The sequence below is a fragment of the Oncorhynchus tshawytscha genome, linkage group LG04 (assembly GCF_018296145.1).
Source record: "Oncorhynchus tshawytscha isolate Ot180627B linkage group LG04, Otsh_v2.0, whole genome shotgun sequence".
Lineage (NCBI taxonomy): Eukaryota > Metazoa > Chordata > Actinopteri > Salmoniformes > Salmonidae > Oncorhynchus > Oncorhynchus tshawytscha.
Window position 1 is genome coordinate 23,681,809 of NC_056432.1, and position 15,865 is coordinate 23,697,673.

General features: G+C 42.1%; 1 protein-coding gene across 2 annotated transcripts; it reads left to right on the forward strand.

The window, feature by feature from the left end:
- The first annotated feature begins 1,203 nt into the window (after positions 1-1,203).
- LOC112248405 lies at positions 1,204-8,449 on the forward strand. 2 transcript variants are annotated; one of them, XM_024417392.2, is made up of 8 exons: positions 1,204-1,410; positions 2,993-3,087; positions 3,242-3,308; positions 3,519-3,986; positions 4,094-4,404; positions 4,815-7,823; positions 8,010-8,091; positions 8,224-8,449. In XM_024417392.2, the coding sequence occupies exons 4-6, from the start codon at positions 3,975-3,977 to the stop codon at positions 5,794-5,796; spliced, it is 1,305 nt and encodes a 434-aa protein (XP_024273160.2). In that variant the 5' UTR covers positions 1,204-1,410; positions 2,993-3,087; positions 3,242-3,308; positions 3,519-3,974; the 3' UTR covers positions 5,797-7,823; positions 8,010-8,091; positions 8,224-8,449. The 2 variants fall into 2 exon arrangements, with proteins under 2 accessions (XP_024273160.2, XP_042176431.1); XM_042320497.1 differs by lacking the exons at positions 1,204-1,410; positions 2,993-3,087; positions 3,242-3,308 and having other exon boundaries at positions 3,317-3,986.
- Positions 8,450-15,865: the final 7,416 nt, after the last annotated feature.

The following is a 15,865-nucleotide window of genomic DNA, read 5'->3' on the forward strand; positions in this document are numbered from 1 at the left end:
GTGGATCCCCTTTAGCTGCAGCAGCTACTCTTCATGGGGTCCAGTAAAATGAAGGCAGTTATACAATTGTAAAAATTCACAACAGATGTCACAAAATCCATGTTCCTGTTTGATTTCGGGGTAGGCTGTCAACAGCACGTACTGTGACACTATGATATATATTCTGATCAAGTCAACAATACTTCTAGGCATATCTGACGTCATGTATTTGATATCTTTATGTGAAGGCTCTTGTAACCCATTCCGGATCTGGGAGAATTGTCATCAACGGACACTAAGTAGCATAATGCAATGGACAAATCTTACTAGAAAATATTCATGAAATCACAAGTGAAATATATTCAAACACAGCTTAGCCTTTCGTTAATCACCCTGTCATCTCAGATTTTGAAAATATGCTTTACAGCCAAAGCAAGACAAACATTTGTAAGTTTATCGATAGCCTGCTGCTAGCTAGGCATAATGCTATGCTAGCTTATCTGGTCCCGAAAATCAGAAAAGCAATCATATTAAATCGTTTACCTTTGAGCTTCGGATGTTTTCACTCACGACACTCCCAGTTAGATAGCAAATGTTCCTTTTTTCCAGAAATGATTTTTGTAGCCAAATATAGCTCCGTTAGGCTGAGAAAGCGACCAGAAAATGCGGTGACAACAACGCCAAAAAATATTCCAAATTAGCTCCATAATATCGACAAACATGGCAAACGTTGTTTATAATCAATCCTCAAGGTGTTTTTCAAATATCTATTTGATAATATTCAACCGGGACAGAGCTTTTTTCAGTAACACCAGGTGGAAAAATGGCTACCTCGTGTATTTCTCACGCAAAAGACAAAAGAGCCATCAGGTGGAAACTGACGCAGTGTCTCTCAGGATAATTTTTTACAAATAAAAGCCTGAAACTATGTCTTGTGATACTAGACACATTAAGGAAGCCATAGAAAAAGGAATCTCGTTGATATCCCATTCACTGCTCAATAGGGAAGCATAGGAAGGGACTCTTTATTTAGAAGCCACTGCGTTCCTGATTGGATTTTTCTCATTCTTTTGCCTGCAATATCAGTTCTGTTATACTCACAGACAAAAGCTTTACAGTTTTGGAAACTTTAGAGTTTTCTATCCTAAGCTGTCAATTATATGCATATTCTATTTTCTGGTCCTGAAAAATAGCCCGTTTACTTTGAACGTTATTTTTCCAATTTAAAAAAATAAAAGACCCCTAGATTCAACAAGTTAATGTCCACATGTTCATTGTGTTTGAGGACGGTTCACTGACGGTTTTTCAACGGATACGATTAGACTAGTTTAACAGTTACAGAACAGCTACAGTAGCCTATCAGAACAGCTGCAGTATCAGAGGCGCAGAGCCTTAATTAACGAGCTACACATAATGGCTGACGACAGCCAGGTAAGGTTCATTTTAGCCTACGTTTAATGAGCGTTACAGTTGTCCTAATTCCATCTTGTTCTAATGGCAAGTCTGCCTTAAGTGCAGAAACGATGGTTGATATTAGAAAATAAGTATGATTGGAAGTTTAGGCAAGTAATTCCAATTGGGGAATTGTTGTGGGATGTTAGCATACCATATTGCGCGTGTAACATTCGAGCTAATGGAGGATTGGGCAGGCCGGCAGGTTGCTATAGGATCCTAGTATCATGTATGTTATAGAGATCAGATCTGGCTGACTTTTTCACCTGAACTGCTCATTGGCTGTCCATAATGAGCCCAGCGAGCAGGATGTGTAGCTGGGCTCTGCAATAATTAGCTCCCAGAGCAATTACAAATAGTTTACTTGTTTTAAAAGCGTCATTACAACTAGCAACATGACAGGCAGTCACCTCTAAGCAGGACTCAGTAGAAACGCTATGTGTTGGATTTGTCCATGTCTCGCTAAATTAACCTAGCTACCAGAACAGATGTGGAGAATTTATACTACAGTTTTAAGGGATCTCTCTGAAGGTTTTAGATGATACAGTGGTGTTTCGTCCTCTGGATGAAGAACCATACATCTCGGCTTGGCTTCATTGAATTATTATTTGGGAACCGTTGACATGCCATTTGTGTTGACGGATGGATGAAAATAATGTAATTATAGTATCGTTATACATAGGTTAGCAGAAGAATCCGCATGAGATACCCATAGAACTCAGCCCTGCTCCATTTCAGCACCATGCCGTGGTCTCAGGTGCTGCCCAGAATCGAAACATTTCAGCACCATGGCACAGTCCCCTGACGCCAGAAACGTGTCAGCTCTATGCAGCGGACAGCTCCATAGCGCTGAAATAGTTCAAGCCCCCTAGAACGTCATTGATTTTAAATTATTCTAGGTGCAAGTGGTTATAATTTATTGCATGTCCTAGTTTTGCACTTTTGCAACCTCGGAATTATAGCTAATGGATGGCAGCGAGTTACGTTTTTGTGCATGGCGATGAATAAGGATGCTTGATAAACCATAAATGAAACGCAAAAACGTGCACTTACAAATATTTTCGTTTGGCAGAACTTTGACAAGCTATGATCTGTTTTCTAATGACATTGACAGTTCATATAGACATTAGACTTAGGCCTAATTGTGACATCATGTGTGTATGACATCTTTGAAGAATGCCCTGGCTTCAGCCAATCGGAATCGAGTATTCAACAATGCTTTGGCATAATTCAAGGACGTTCATATTCACTTCAGTTGTCTGCCGATGGTTCACTGACGTTTTTTCAAAGGAGATATTAGTATTTCCTCTTAAACAGCATTCAACAATAAGCTACACATCATGTCAGATGACAGCAAGGTATGGTTCATTTAGCCTATTTTGAGTTTAGAGGAGAAATTACTAACAATATAGTAGGTCACTACCAAAGCAATTGGTCTCACTGGTTTGATCCATGGACTGAAATCTGACCACTATTGCTGTTTTGTTTAAAATAGGAGCGAATAAGTTGTTTCACAAAGTCACAACCTAGGACTGATATTGACCTCTCATTTATCCACCAGAGCGTGAAATGGGAGGATCCCCCGGATGACCAAAATAAGGTTGTGGGGAATATGAAGGATGAAACAGAGACAACAAGAACAGGACAGGAGGCAAGGTAAGACATATGCTGTCCTTTACACATGTTCTGCCTACTTAGGCACAGATCTAGGATTAGTTTACTATCACTAAATCCTAGCCTTAAAGCATTAGGAGGAGATGCTACACTGACCTTAGATCTGCTATGAGACCTATAATCTGTTGTCATGTAGGCTAAATGTAAGTCCAGTGGCCGTGCCAAGAAGACTTCCGTGGAGGAGGACAGCAGCATTGGTGCAGGTCCGAGATTACTTCATGTTGGGTGCAGTTTGTGTTCAAATTCATCAGCACTGATCTGAGAAGATAGTATCTATATAGGTGAAAGCAATATAGTGGAGGCCCGCAGAGAGATTTGCTTTTACCTGTCCAGTGCAATCAAATCACTAACGGTGAATGAAATTGGGGATCAAGTTCAGATTCAACTTTAGATTTCTCTTTGCGGTTTCCCAGAGTCTTCTCAGACACCCGGGTGTGGTTTCCGGGAAAGGGGATCTATCATTGAGCAGCTGGAGAAGGAGGCTCAGAGGACTCTAATGCCTTCTCTCAAGATTGAGACATGCTGTGCCCCAATCCTCCTCTCTTTCCTGAGGAGTCTAACTGATGAGCAATGTCCCATATCTTTTTCCAACCTCACATACAACAACTCTGAATTTATAGTCATAGTGCACCTTCTAACCACAAATGGGATTTTAGACACTACACCTAACATCACTGTAACCACACCCCTAACTCTTCCTGTAAATCAAGAACAAAATGTCTCATGTATTTGCTAATAGCTTAATTAAATACTTTTATTTTCCCTGACATGGCTATCTAGTGACTCCACTAACTCAACATCAGTGTGCAGGTAAAATATGTTTCCTTTCTTTTCTTTTCTCTAGCCAATGGAGAGTGATTCAGCATGGCATGAAAAATAACGTAAGTCTCTCCACATAAGGTTCTGGTCAAAAGTTGTGCGCTATATAGGGAATGGTGTCATGGAATTGCTTGATTGACAAAAACATTACTCTGTTTGTTGGCCATAGCTCACATTCGAGCAGCTCTCCATGCTGTGTCTGAAGATTGTTAAAGTCGTGACCCAGACAGCCCTCCGCATTCTCCTACCAGCGCTAGCTCGTATCATGGGGGTGAACCTGAGGAGTGGGGCAACCTCCCCAGAATCCCAGTGCTCTCTGACAGGGTCTGAGGATTCCTTAGGCAGTCTGGATGAGAGAGAGAAAAGGCTGCTGACCAGTGAGATGAACTACTGGACTAAGGAGAGGAGGAGGAATGGCAGTGCAGGGTGCCGCCATAAATCCACTCGCAGAACCTCATCACCATGCTGTTCGCCTAAGAGGTATGTTAACAGCAATATTTCAACTTAATAATTGCAAGACCTGACCCATACTTATCATAAATTATTAACTTGGAATTCACACCTTGTAGTTTTAAGTTCTGGTCAGAAATGTTGCCACTGAGTGGGTGGGTCCAGGTGAAAGTCATTTTTAACTGGGTAAGCCATTAAGTCATCTATGAATAAATAGATCAGGTACATGCCTTTCAGAATTAATCATATTCTGATGTCGTACAAACATAAAAATCAGTCAAAAAATTGTGTCAATTGGCTTTAGGCTTCTAGAACTACGGTGGTATGAGAAGTAATCCATCATTGCTCTAATTTGGTTATCAGGCTCACTAATGACCCAGATTAGATACAGTTGGTCACAGTTGCATGGCATAAGTGGTGATTGTGTGTTTATCTTCAAGGTCCCAGACCTCATTGCAGAGCTTGCCTGCAACTAGAGAGGCTCCCCTCATGGAGGAGCCTCTGAACGCTCTTTTTGGGGTAACGGAAGAGAGCCTCCTGATATCCCTGGTTGAGGGTCACTCCAACCCCACCTCCTCCAGCTCCTCCGATTTGAGCTGTGCTATCGTGGGAGAGGTAGTACACCAGCTTAACCCTGGCCTCTCAGTGGCCATTCAGGCCAGCTCGGGGAGTTTCCCCCCTATGGACAGTCAGGACATAGCAGCAGGCAAGGAGGTCATTCGGGTAGTCTCGGTGCAGATCCTGGCCGAGCTACAGAGCCAAACGTCTGAGCCAGAGTGGGTAGGGTTTATCGAGCCCCTCATGGACCCTGTGACCGATGATGTGCTGGATGCCATTGTCGGCACAATGGACAAAATGGCACAGGACTTCAACATCCTATTGGATCTGGCCAAGAAGATGACAATCTTGGGGTCTAAATTTCTGACCAATCTTCAATGTGACCTTGATGTTGAGTGTCCATCTGGGAAAGAAGGGACCACTCACTTTCTCAAAGAGACTGGATCCTCTACCAGTGTGGTGGCCAGAAAGATTCAGACCCTCTCTAGCCCCGACTTTCAGTCTAAAGCCCTGAAGGCGGTGAGCACCATCCTTACAAGGAAAGTCAGCAGCTCTTCTGGCATGGCTCCTTCCTCTAGGCCTTCTAGTGCTGCTCCTAGCCTTACTGAAGCTCCCCTAAATACCAGCTGCACAGCCCTGACACCTGTAACCTCCACTGCCACAGTGATTGTTAAGGCATTTGTGGGAGGCATGGAGACGATAGCATCATTTGAAGGCACATGTGAAGCAGTTGATTGGCCAGTTCCTGTAAATGACCACAAAACAGATGATAACCTTCTCTCTAGCCCGCACACTCTACGGCCATATACGAGCAAAGCTGAGGGACCTTTTAACTCTATCCGCTCGAGAAGAAGGTGTGGCTAAGGATGCTTCTCTTCAGGAGTCTTCAGACACCCTGGAAAAGGCAACTGTTTCAACTGTTGAGGTCCAGTTACCCAGCACCGAACTTAGTAGAGTTCCCAGTGAGAGCCAACCAATACCAGCTCTCTGTCTCTCCAATCTGGATACCAGTACTCAAGAAGTTCTTAGCAGTGTTTTTTCCATCTACAAGTCAGAGTTATCAAAAGTGGAGAGTAAATCCTTGGCCGTTGTCAGTTCATCTGATGAGTCCCTAGAGGCTTGTTGGTTTGTTGATGGTGTCCTATCAAAGCTCGATGACTATACTATTTCCCAGTCACCCTCACCCAATGAAGACTTGAGCGTGAGTACTCAATATTCTCAACTGAGCTCAGAAGAGAGTGTCAGAATCACAGAGTCCTCTACTAGTCTGATTCAGAGCATTAAGAAGCTCTCTAGCAATGACTTCCAGACTCAGGCAGAAGAGGCAGTGAGTAAAGTGCTGATGAGATCCAGTCATTCCTTTATCACACAGATCAGCCATACTGGTCTTCAGAAAAGTCTGCAGGCTGGCTTATCATCTAGCTCACCATCAGAGATCCATGTCCTTTCAGAATCCATGTCCTCCATGTCCTCTGAGAATACAGCCTCTGGATTAGTGGAAACCTTTGTCAAAGGAATGGCGACTATTTTCCAGAAAAATGAGTCCACTGACACTGTGCTACTGGAAAGAAGTGGGAGAGTTTCGCAGTGCTCCCACGGGGGCTCCCAACTGGATGATACTGAATTGAGTGTTAAAATATCAGAGGAGAAGCTTTGGTCAATAGCTAAGACCATCTGCGTCAGTATGAAGAAAACACTTAAGGATTTCTTCACAGGGCTGAAGCCACCCGGATCCGAAAGGACAGAAAATGCTTCTTCCAAAGAGACCCTTGGGGAAATCCTGGTTGCTATCCAGAGTGAAATCTCAAACTTAGGGCGAATGAAGGATTCCAGGGAGCTCCTTCAGATCAATGATATGGTAGGAACTATGCTGAAGGAGGTTGAGAAAAGTGAGAATGACAGTGAACAAGTCTGCCAAGACATCCCTAGAACCTGTTCATCTTTGTCCACTTCTTTAAATGGTCGTAGTTCCTTGTCCAGCTCTTCAAAGAGTCCTAGGTCAGAGTGTGTTAGAGATCAACCTCCCTGGCACTCCCATCCCTGACGAAGTGCCTTTTGATCTGACCTGCCCCATCGTCAGGAGCTCCTGCATCGACACCAGAGTCTCTAAAATGCCAGAGATTTCTTCAAGTGACCTAAAGACAAAGATGATGGCACACACAGATGTACCCCTGTATCGTAACAGTCCAATGACTGACAGCAGTCGACCACCGAGTGCTAAAGCCTCTTTTCGATCCTCCACTCCGTCTTTCACCAGCAAGGGAACCTCTTTGGTACCAAAGGGAGATGGGATTGACATTGAAGAGAAGGAGGAGTGTATCCCCAGCAGCTCTGGCCATCTGAGGGAGCTCTTAATCACCCCGGACATCAGCAGTGCCACTGCATTCCCACTGCAGTACTTGATGGACTCCAGCAAAGATGATGTCATCTGTTTGGTCACCATACTGGTGATAAGGTTGCTATCGGAGATCAGACCCTCAGCCCTAGATGGACCCTCCCAACAGGTAGCAGATCTGACAGAAACATCTCAGCAACTCCTCAGACAAGTCCTGTCTGAGTTCTGTGCTGCATCTAGATTCTCCAGGACAAAGGCATATTCCCAGATCCTGTACATCCACAGGGTGTTCAGAGGTGTACATAAAAACCTCATGGAGGAGTTTGGCTCTTATAACACCCTGCAAGCAGCTATTTCCTCCCAGGACCCTGCATTTGACAGAGTCCTGGTAAAGTCCTTGACCCAGGAGCTGGTACAGGGATGCAAGGAGGCATCAAGACCAGCTTCTGCTGCAACAAACCCATCAGACCAGGCTGAGACAGAGAGGGGGGCTGAGCAGAAAGCAAGAAGGAGCTTCCTTTGCTTTTCAATGACCAAACTCAGGATCAACTTCAAGGTATAGCAGGGAGTTAGCATTTGTTTTTTGTTCCAGTTTGGTGCTGATGTTATTGATGTGGCTATGATAAGACAAATACATGAAATACATATGTTTTATTCATCACTAAATTGTTGCCTTGGATTCAGAAGTGCTCCATTTATTTATTTATTCTCTGTTCCATTTTCTTTACCTTTCTTCTGTTAGCGTTCCAAGAGAGGAAACAAAAAGGTCTGCCATTCAGTCCAGGAACAGACTGAGATTCCCTCTACTGATGGACATTGCATAGGTAAGGACTTTAGAGCTCTGCTATAGCTTGTAGTTTTGCTTAGGTGTGTGTTAGAAACATAGGTATGTTATTTTTCACTATACTGCATCTCTCTTTTCTCTCTCCCCCCATCCATTTCTCTTGAGTTTCTAGCTCCAGTTGGAGAGGTTTCTCCCTCCATATCTCAGCCTGTCAAAAAACGATCCTTGATTGTCAGGGTCTTTTCAGCAATGATGAATCCATTCAGGCGCTTCACCAAGAAGAACCTGTAACCTGTTATCCTGCATGAAGAACTACTTTTGTAACAGCAAGACTTTTGACAAGAGGAATTTCTGCATGTCTACCCTTTCAGAGTCTATTTGATCAAATAAATACATTATTTTACAAGAATTTATTGTGCAGTTTGAGTTGGCAGGACTTCAACCACAGCTTGACTCTAATTCAATAGTTGCTGCATAGACTGTCAGATAACCAGATGTTCTCTATTAATTTAGTTAGATTTATAAGAGCTGATTAGCAGCAAGGGGATAACACATAGAGGAGAATTAGCTATCTACAGCTTGATCAACCCTCTTGAGATGTTTTCTATATGTTGAATAATGTGTGGTATGAGTCAGTCCTTTTGCAGGGGAGGAGAGCACAGAGGTTTCACCCCAGTCTTGTTGTTGCTCTACATTCAGACTGCAGTGTGACCAGAGGCCACGGCTGTAGGCGGCAGTGAATCACTAACATGTTACACGAGTACATCCGTGGCACAGATTCTGTCACGATACCAGTTCTTTTTTTCCCTACCTAAACCTCAGGTCCAATCCCTAAACCCTAAAACTGACACTGATTGTTTTCTATAGCTAAGTCCCTGATCACGACATCAGCAACTCAGAAAACCTGATGCCATATGGGTACATTCATTGGTACATCACACAAAGAGGATCAATCGGCAGGGATAAGCAGGCTTTTGGAAATGACACTTGAGGGTATGGGAGAGCTACAGCAGCAGAGCTCTCCTCTCATCACGACTCACATTAACATGCATGGATTTGCGCTAGAGCGCAGCTACACCACCTGGTTCTATCTGCTCACCGCCTTCAGCCCTTTCTCTTTCTCCAAGTCACATTTCACACGGTTTTGTACCGCCTCCTGTCTACAGGTGAATACAAGTGCAAATTCACATATTCCTCTTGCCTACCCCACACTTTCATTAAATGGATACTCCCTAAATACGTTCCATATTTTCCATATGCAGTACCTTCAGAAAGTATTCACACCCTTTGCCTTTCTCTCCATTTTGTTGTGTTACAGCCTGAATTTAAAATGGATTCAATTGAGATTTTGTCACTGGCCTACACACAATATCCCATAATGTCAAAGTGGAATTATGCTTAGAAAAATGTCAAGTATTCAACCCCTTTGTTATGGCAAGCCTAAATACGTTCTGGAGTAAACATTTGCTTAACAAGTCACATAATAAGTTGGATGGACTCTGTGTGCAATAGTGTTTAAGATACATTTTTGAATATCCCTTTGAGCATGGTGAAGTTATTAATTGCACTTTGAATAGTGTATCAATCCACTCAGTCACTACAAGGATACAGGCATCCTTCTTAACTAAATTGCCGGAGAGGAATGAAACCGTTCAGGAATGTCACTGAGGCCAATGGTGACTTTAACAGTTACAGAGTTTAATAGCTGTGCTAGGAGAAAACTGAGGATGAATCAACATTGTAGATTCTCCACAATACTAACCTAAATGACAGCGTGAACAGAAGGAAATCTGTACAGAATACAAATATTCCAAAAATGTGCATCCTGTTTGCAATAAGGTACAAAAGTAAAACTGCAAAAAAAGTTGGTAAAGAAATGAATACAAAGCATTGTGTTTGGGGCAAATCCAACACATCACTGAGTACCACTCTACATATTTTTAAGCATGTTGGTGGCTGCATCATGTTATGGGTATGCTTGTCATTTGTAAGGACTAGGGAGTTTTTTAGGATAAAAAGAAACAAGAGCTAAGCACAGGCAAAATCCTATTGGAAAGCCTGGTTCAGTCTGCTTTCCAACAGACACTGGGAGACAAATTCACCTTTCAGCAGGACAATAACCTGAAACACAAGGCCAAATATAAACTGGAGTTGCTTACCAAGAAGACAGTGAATGTTCCTGAATGGCCGAGTGACAGTTTTGACTTAAATCGTCTTGAAAATCTATGTCAAGACTTGAAAATGGCTGTCTATCACTGATCAACAACCACCTTGACAGAGCTTGAAGAATTTTAAAAAGAATAATGTGAAAATATTGTACAATCCTGGTGTGCAAAGCTCTTAGAGACTTATCCAGAAAGACTCACAGCTGTAATCACTGCCACATGCATTGACTCAGGGGTGTGAATACTTACTGTATGTAAATGAGATATTTCTGCATTTAACTTTGTCACTATGGGGTATTATGTCTAGATGTTTGAAAATCCATTTTATCAAGGGGTATGAATACTTTCTGAAGGCACTGTATGGATATATTTTATCCTAAATGTATAGCTATGTCCACTCCCTATATGCCTCTATGCACCATTTGGAACCCCTAATAAACCCAACTATATATGTCCCTAGTTAAACCCCTCTCTATACAACCCACCTCTCTGTCTTTGAGTGGAAATTAGTCCATTGAAAATACATGAATATGCCTTCATCAGTCACCTCAGTGTAAGACTGAGGGGAAAGGCAGATATTTCATAGTAATCATCATACATTTTTAATGATGACCATTTTAAAGCAAGTGAGGATGAGGTGTATTGTAACAAGACTAAAGACTTGAATATCATAATTTATTATGAACCACTATGATTAATATGTACATATTGTAATACAATTGACTGTGGGCCTTATAAAGAAACAGGAGCTGTCACCTGCTCTGAGAGGAACCCGAGGAAGAAATGAGAGAGACAGAGGGAAACAACTGTTTCCATGGAAATACATTTTTGATCATTTTGATAATTTCGGACTTTTCTGCTTTTCCTTTTTTAATTACAGAATATATTGGCGCACACCCAAGACAGTTGGTAGAGGTGCTGACTAACAGCAAGTATAAAAAATATATTCTGTAGGCTAAAAAATAAAGAGAATTGCACACTGTGTATACAAGCTCCTAGAAATGTATTGGGTAAATCACCAACGTTTTGGCTTCACCCTGAAGAAGGCACAGTGATGCAGATATCGAGTGTGCAACTCTCTTTATTATTTTGATAGCCTACAGAATATATTTTAGCCACACAGGGCAACCAATGCACACGTTCAACTGACAATAACTCACTAAGTGCCTTACCAATGGCAAACCCAGGACACAAATCAAAGTTCTGTGGTCCAAAATTTGTGGCAAAAAATTTATGTGATTCCCGATTAAACTATCAAGAGAGATGATTGTTTGTTCTACCAAGTTACGATCTAACCTGCACTGTATGTTTATTTCCTACATCGAGATCTAGGCAAAAGAAAGCCATCAGAAAAAGTGAGATTTAACACGGATATTTTCAGAATCCTTTGAAGAAAACAGTACATCATAGCAGAGAGAGGCATCAGAATGTGAACACTGTGATTCCCCTATGAAGTTGGAGATCGACTGTATGAGAGGTGGGATGCTACTGCACATTGATGCTGAAGAAGATGGGTAAACAAAGACACATTTAATGCTAACACAGCATCTCAGTGTCGTGACAATAGAATACTCTTCCCTACTACCGGAGCAGGCAGCTGTTCTATAGCGCTATCACATCTGGCTAAAATTCCCCTGTCATAGTATAAGAACTAATCAATCAACATGCTGAGATGATGAGATGGGCAAACAAAAGCAGAGCAGTTACAGGCAGTTAATATGTGCTACACTCACAATCTTGTCAGCACACACATTCTTTGTTGTTACTCTGTCAGTGCTATCAATACCACCTTGTTATCAGTGAAAGATTCCTTCAGAGCAGTACTTACTCAGACCTGGCCAGTGCTGTCAGTGCCTTTGCTGAAGAACCGCTTTAGAGGGGGCAAGTCCTCACCCAGAAAGCCCGATCTTGTGGGGTCTTGCTGGGCAGCCACCGGCCAGTAGGAGAGGCTCGCTGGTTCATCAAAACTAGGGATGTCATCTTCACTGTAAAGATGAAGGCAGGAGAAAGAGATTTGAGCAGTGAGAGCGAGTGAAGATTAGCATACAGAGAGAAAGAGTGGAGGAGAGAAGGAGGGAGTGGAGAGAGGGAAACTGCATTGTATATTAACGCAGTAGACCAGTGAAAACACAATCGCATAGACATGCAGGGAAGCTCTCGCTCCACCACTCTCTATTTTTTTCTCTCTCTCCCCACACTGCAGTAGCTCCAGCTAATCACAGTAATACATGCAGCCTGAGTCACTGCCTAAACTGTGTGTTCTCTCATGCATAACACAGGCATTTCAGTAACAACAACCACTCCACAGAGACCCCAGTTCTTTTCAGACTTCAAACACAGAGATCTATTAGGCCTACCTAACACAGTCTCTCCTATCACACAGCTATCAAATGTCAAATGTAGTGGAAGGCAAAGTGGTCCTCTAACTGATAAGACTTTTCTTTGCTATAGAAAAATCTTCAGATTTTCACATGACATGTTGAATGCACTGAGCTGTCTGTTTGAACTGCTGGGGCACAGCTCGGACACCCATAAATACCCCACAAGACATGCCACCAGAGGTCTCTTCACAGCCCCCAAGTCCAAGACAGACTATGGGAGGCGCACAGTACTACATAGAGCTATGACTACATGGAACTCTATTCCACATCAAGTAACTGACGCAAGCAGTAAAATTTGATTTAAAAAACAGATAAAAATACACCTTATGGAACAGCTGGGACTGTGAAGCAACACAAACATAGGCACAGACACATGCATACACGCACACACGAAAACATGCGCACTATACACACACATACACATGGATTTTGTACTGTAGATATGTGGTGGAGTAGGGGCCTGAGGGAACACAGTGTGTTGTGAAATCTGTGAATGTAATGTTATGTTTTTAAAACTGTATGAACTGCCTTCATTTTGCTGGACCCCAGGAAGAGTAGCTGCTGCCTTGGCAGGAACTAATGGGGATCCATAATAAATACAAATACCTGTCCACACCTGCTCCAAATCAACTCCGCTGTATGAATACACTTCAAAGCTCAGCTGTTTAGACATGCTTGTAAGCTGTATTAGAAATTCTACAGAATTGTACAGATTCGGTGATGAAGCAAATTCATCATATCAAGATAATCCCTATGTCACGGTCATGCTGGTTGGGCTTTCTGTCACTCTCAATGCTGAGATGAATCAGACACACACACACGACAGACATCACCCTAGGGGCCTCTGAGATCCCGGCTTTGGAAAGGGTGGCAGGACCTATCCGAGCAAGCAACACTCCTTCACAGCAGTAGGGAAATTAACACAGTAGGGAAATTAAACAGCTCGGCCAGTCCAGGTAGCCAATCAATGGCTGGTATGACCCTGTCAAGCACCAGAACACAACTCAGCACTCATACTGTAGGCTACCATACTGTTGTTATGAGTCTATGTAATCATTATTTCATTATTTCCTTTTCTTTCACTTCATAAAGTGAAGCCCTGTTTAAAATAAACTTTCAACTCAAATTGGATGTGGAGCCAAATAGGCAATAAGTAAACTATAAACATCCAGCATGAGTGGGAAATGATGGACCAGCACACAGGGCTTGACTTTGTCTTTTTGGTTTCTGTTGAGTGTTTACTCAGCTATGATGTAAGCAAAACACTGGAGGCTTTATCTTATGAGCAGAGAATATAATCGCTTTAGACTCCCAATGTTTCAGTCAAGCAGCCCTCTCAATCTAAACACAAATCTGAGTTTGCAAGAGAGCAAATCAAGTAAGAACCCTCAATTACTGATTTATCAGAGCAGACTTCCGATAGCGCAGCGTGAGGTCATGCTCGCCATGAAAACAGTACATTTGTCTTTGGACTAGGCTGAGAACCAAATACAGGTTACAGCTATCCTCTAAGGAATACCATGCTATGCCATTTGATGTTTGTGCATGCATTGTATATGCAGTACCTTCGGAAAGTATTCAGAACCCTAGACTTTTTCCACATTTTGTTATGTTACAGCCTTACTCTAAAAATGGATTGAATAACAACATTTCCTCAGCAATCTAAACACAATACCCCATAATGACAAAGCGTAAACAGGGTTTTTAAAAACAGTATGCTATGAGATTTGAAATTGAGCTCAGGTGCATCTTGTTTCCATTGATCATCCTTGAGATGTTTCAACAACTTGATTGGAGTCCGCCTGTGGTAAATTCAATAGATTGGACATGATTTGGAAAGGCGCACACCTGTCTATATACAGTTGAAGTCAGAAGTGTACATACACTTAGGTTGGAGTCATTAAAACTCATTTTTCAACCACTCCACAAATTTCTTGTTAACAAACTATAGTTTTGGCAAGTCGGTTAGGACATCTACTTTGTACATGACACAAGTAATTTTTCCAACAATTGTTTAAAGACCGATTATTTCACTTATAATTCACTGTATCACAATTCCAGTGGGTGAGAAGTTTACATACACTAAGTTAATTACAGAAAATGATGTCATGGCTTCTGATAGGCTAATTCTGATAGGCTAATTGATATCATTTGAGTCAATTGGTGGTGTACCTGTGGATGTATTTCAAGGCCTCCCTTCAAACTCAATGCCTCTTTGCTTGACATCATGGGAAAATCAAAAGAAATCAGCCAAGACCTCAGAAGAAAATTGTAGACCTCCACAAGTCTGGTTCATCCTTGGGAGCAATTTCCAAATGCCGAAGGTACCACGTTCATGTGTACAAACAATAGTACGCAAGTATAAACACCATGGGACCACGCAGCCGTCATACCGCTGAGGAAGTAGGAGCGTTAATAAAAATTATGTAAAATTATGTGGATATATTGAAGCAACATCTCAAGACATCAGTCAGGAAGTTAAAGCTTGGTTGCAAATTGGTCATCCAAATGGACAATGATCCCAAGCATACTTCCAAAATTGTGGCAAAATCGCTTAAGGACAACAAATTCAAGGTATTGGAGTGGCCATCACAAAGCCCTGACCTCAATCCCATAGACAATTTGTGGGGAGAACTGAAAAAGCATGTGCGAGCAAGGAGGCCTACAAACCTGACTTAGTTACACCAGCTCTGTCAGGAGGAATAGGCCAAAATTTACCCAACTTATTGTGGGATGCTTGTAGAAGGCTACCCAAAACGTTTGACCCAAGTTAAACCATTTAAAGGCAATACTACCAAATACTAATTGAGTGTATGTAAACTTCTGACCCACTGGAAATGTGATGAAAGAAATTAAATCTTAAATAAATCATTCTCTCTACTATTATTCTGGCATTTCACATTCTTAAAATAAAGTGGGGATGCTAACTGACCTAAGACAGAGAATTTTTACTAAGATGAAATGTCAGGAATTGTGAAAAACTGAGTTTAAATGTATTTGGCTAAGGTGTATGTAAACTTCCGACTTCAACTGTAAGTTGACAGTGCATGTCAGAGCAAAAACCAAGCCATGACGTCAAAGGAGTTGTCCGTAAAGGTCAGAGACAGGATTGTGTTGAGGCACAGAGAAGGGTACCAAAAAATGTCTGCAGCATTAAATGTCCCCAATAACACAGTGACCTCCATTATACTTAAATGGAAGAAGTTTGGAACCACCAAGACTCTTCCTAGAGCTGTCCGCAAACTGAGCATTCGGGGGAGAAGGGCCT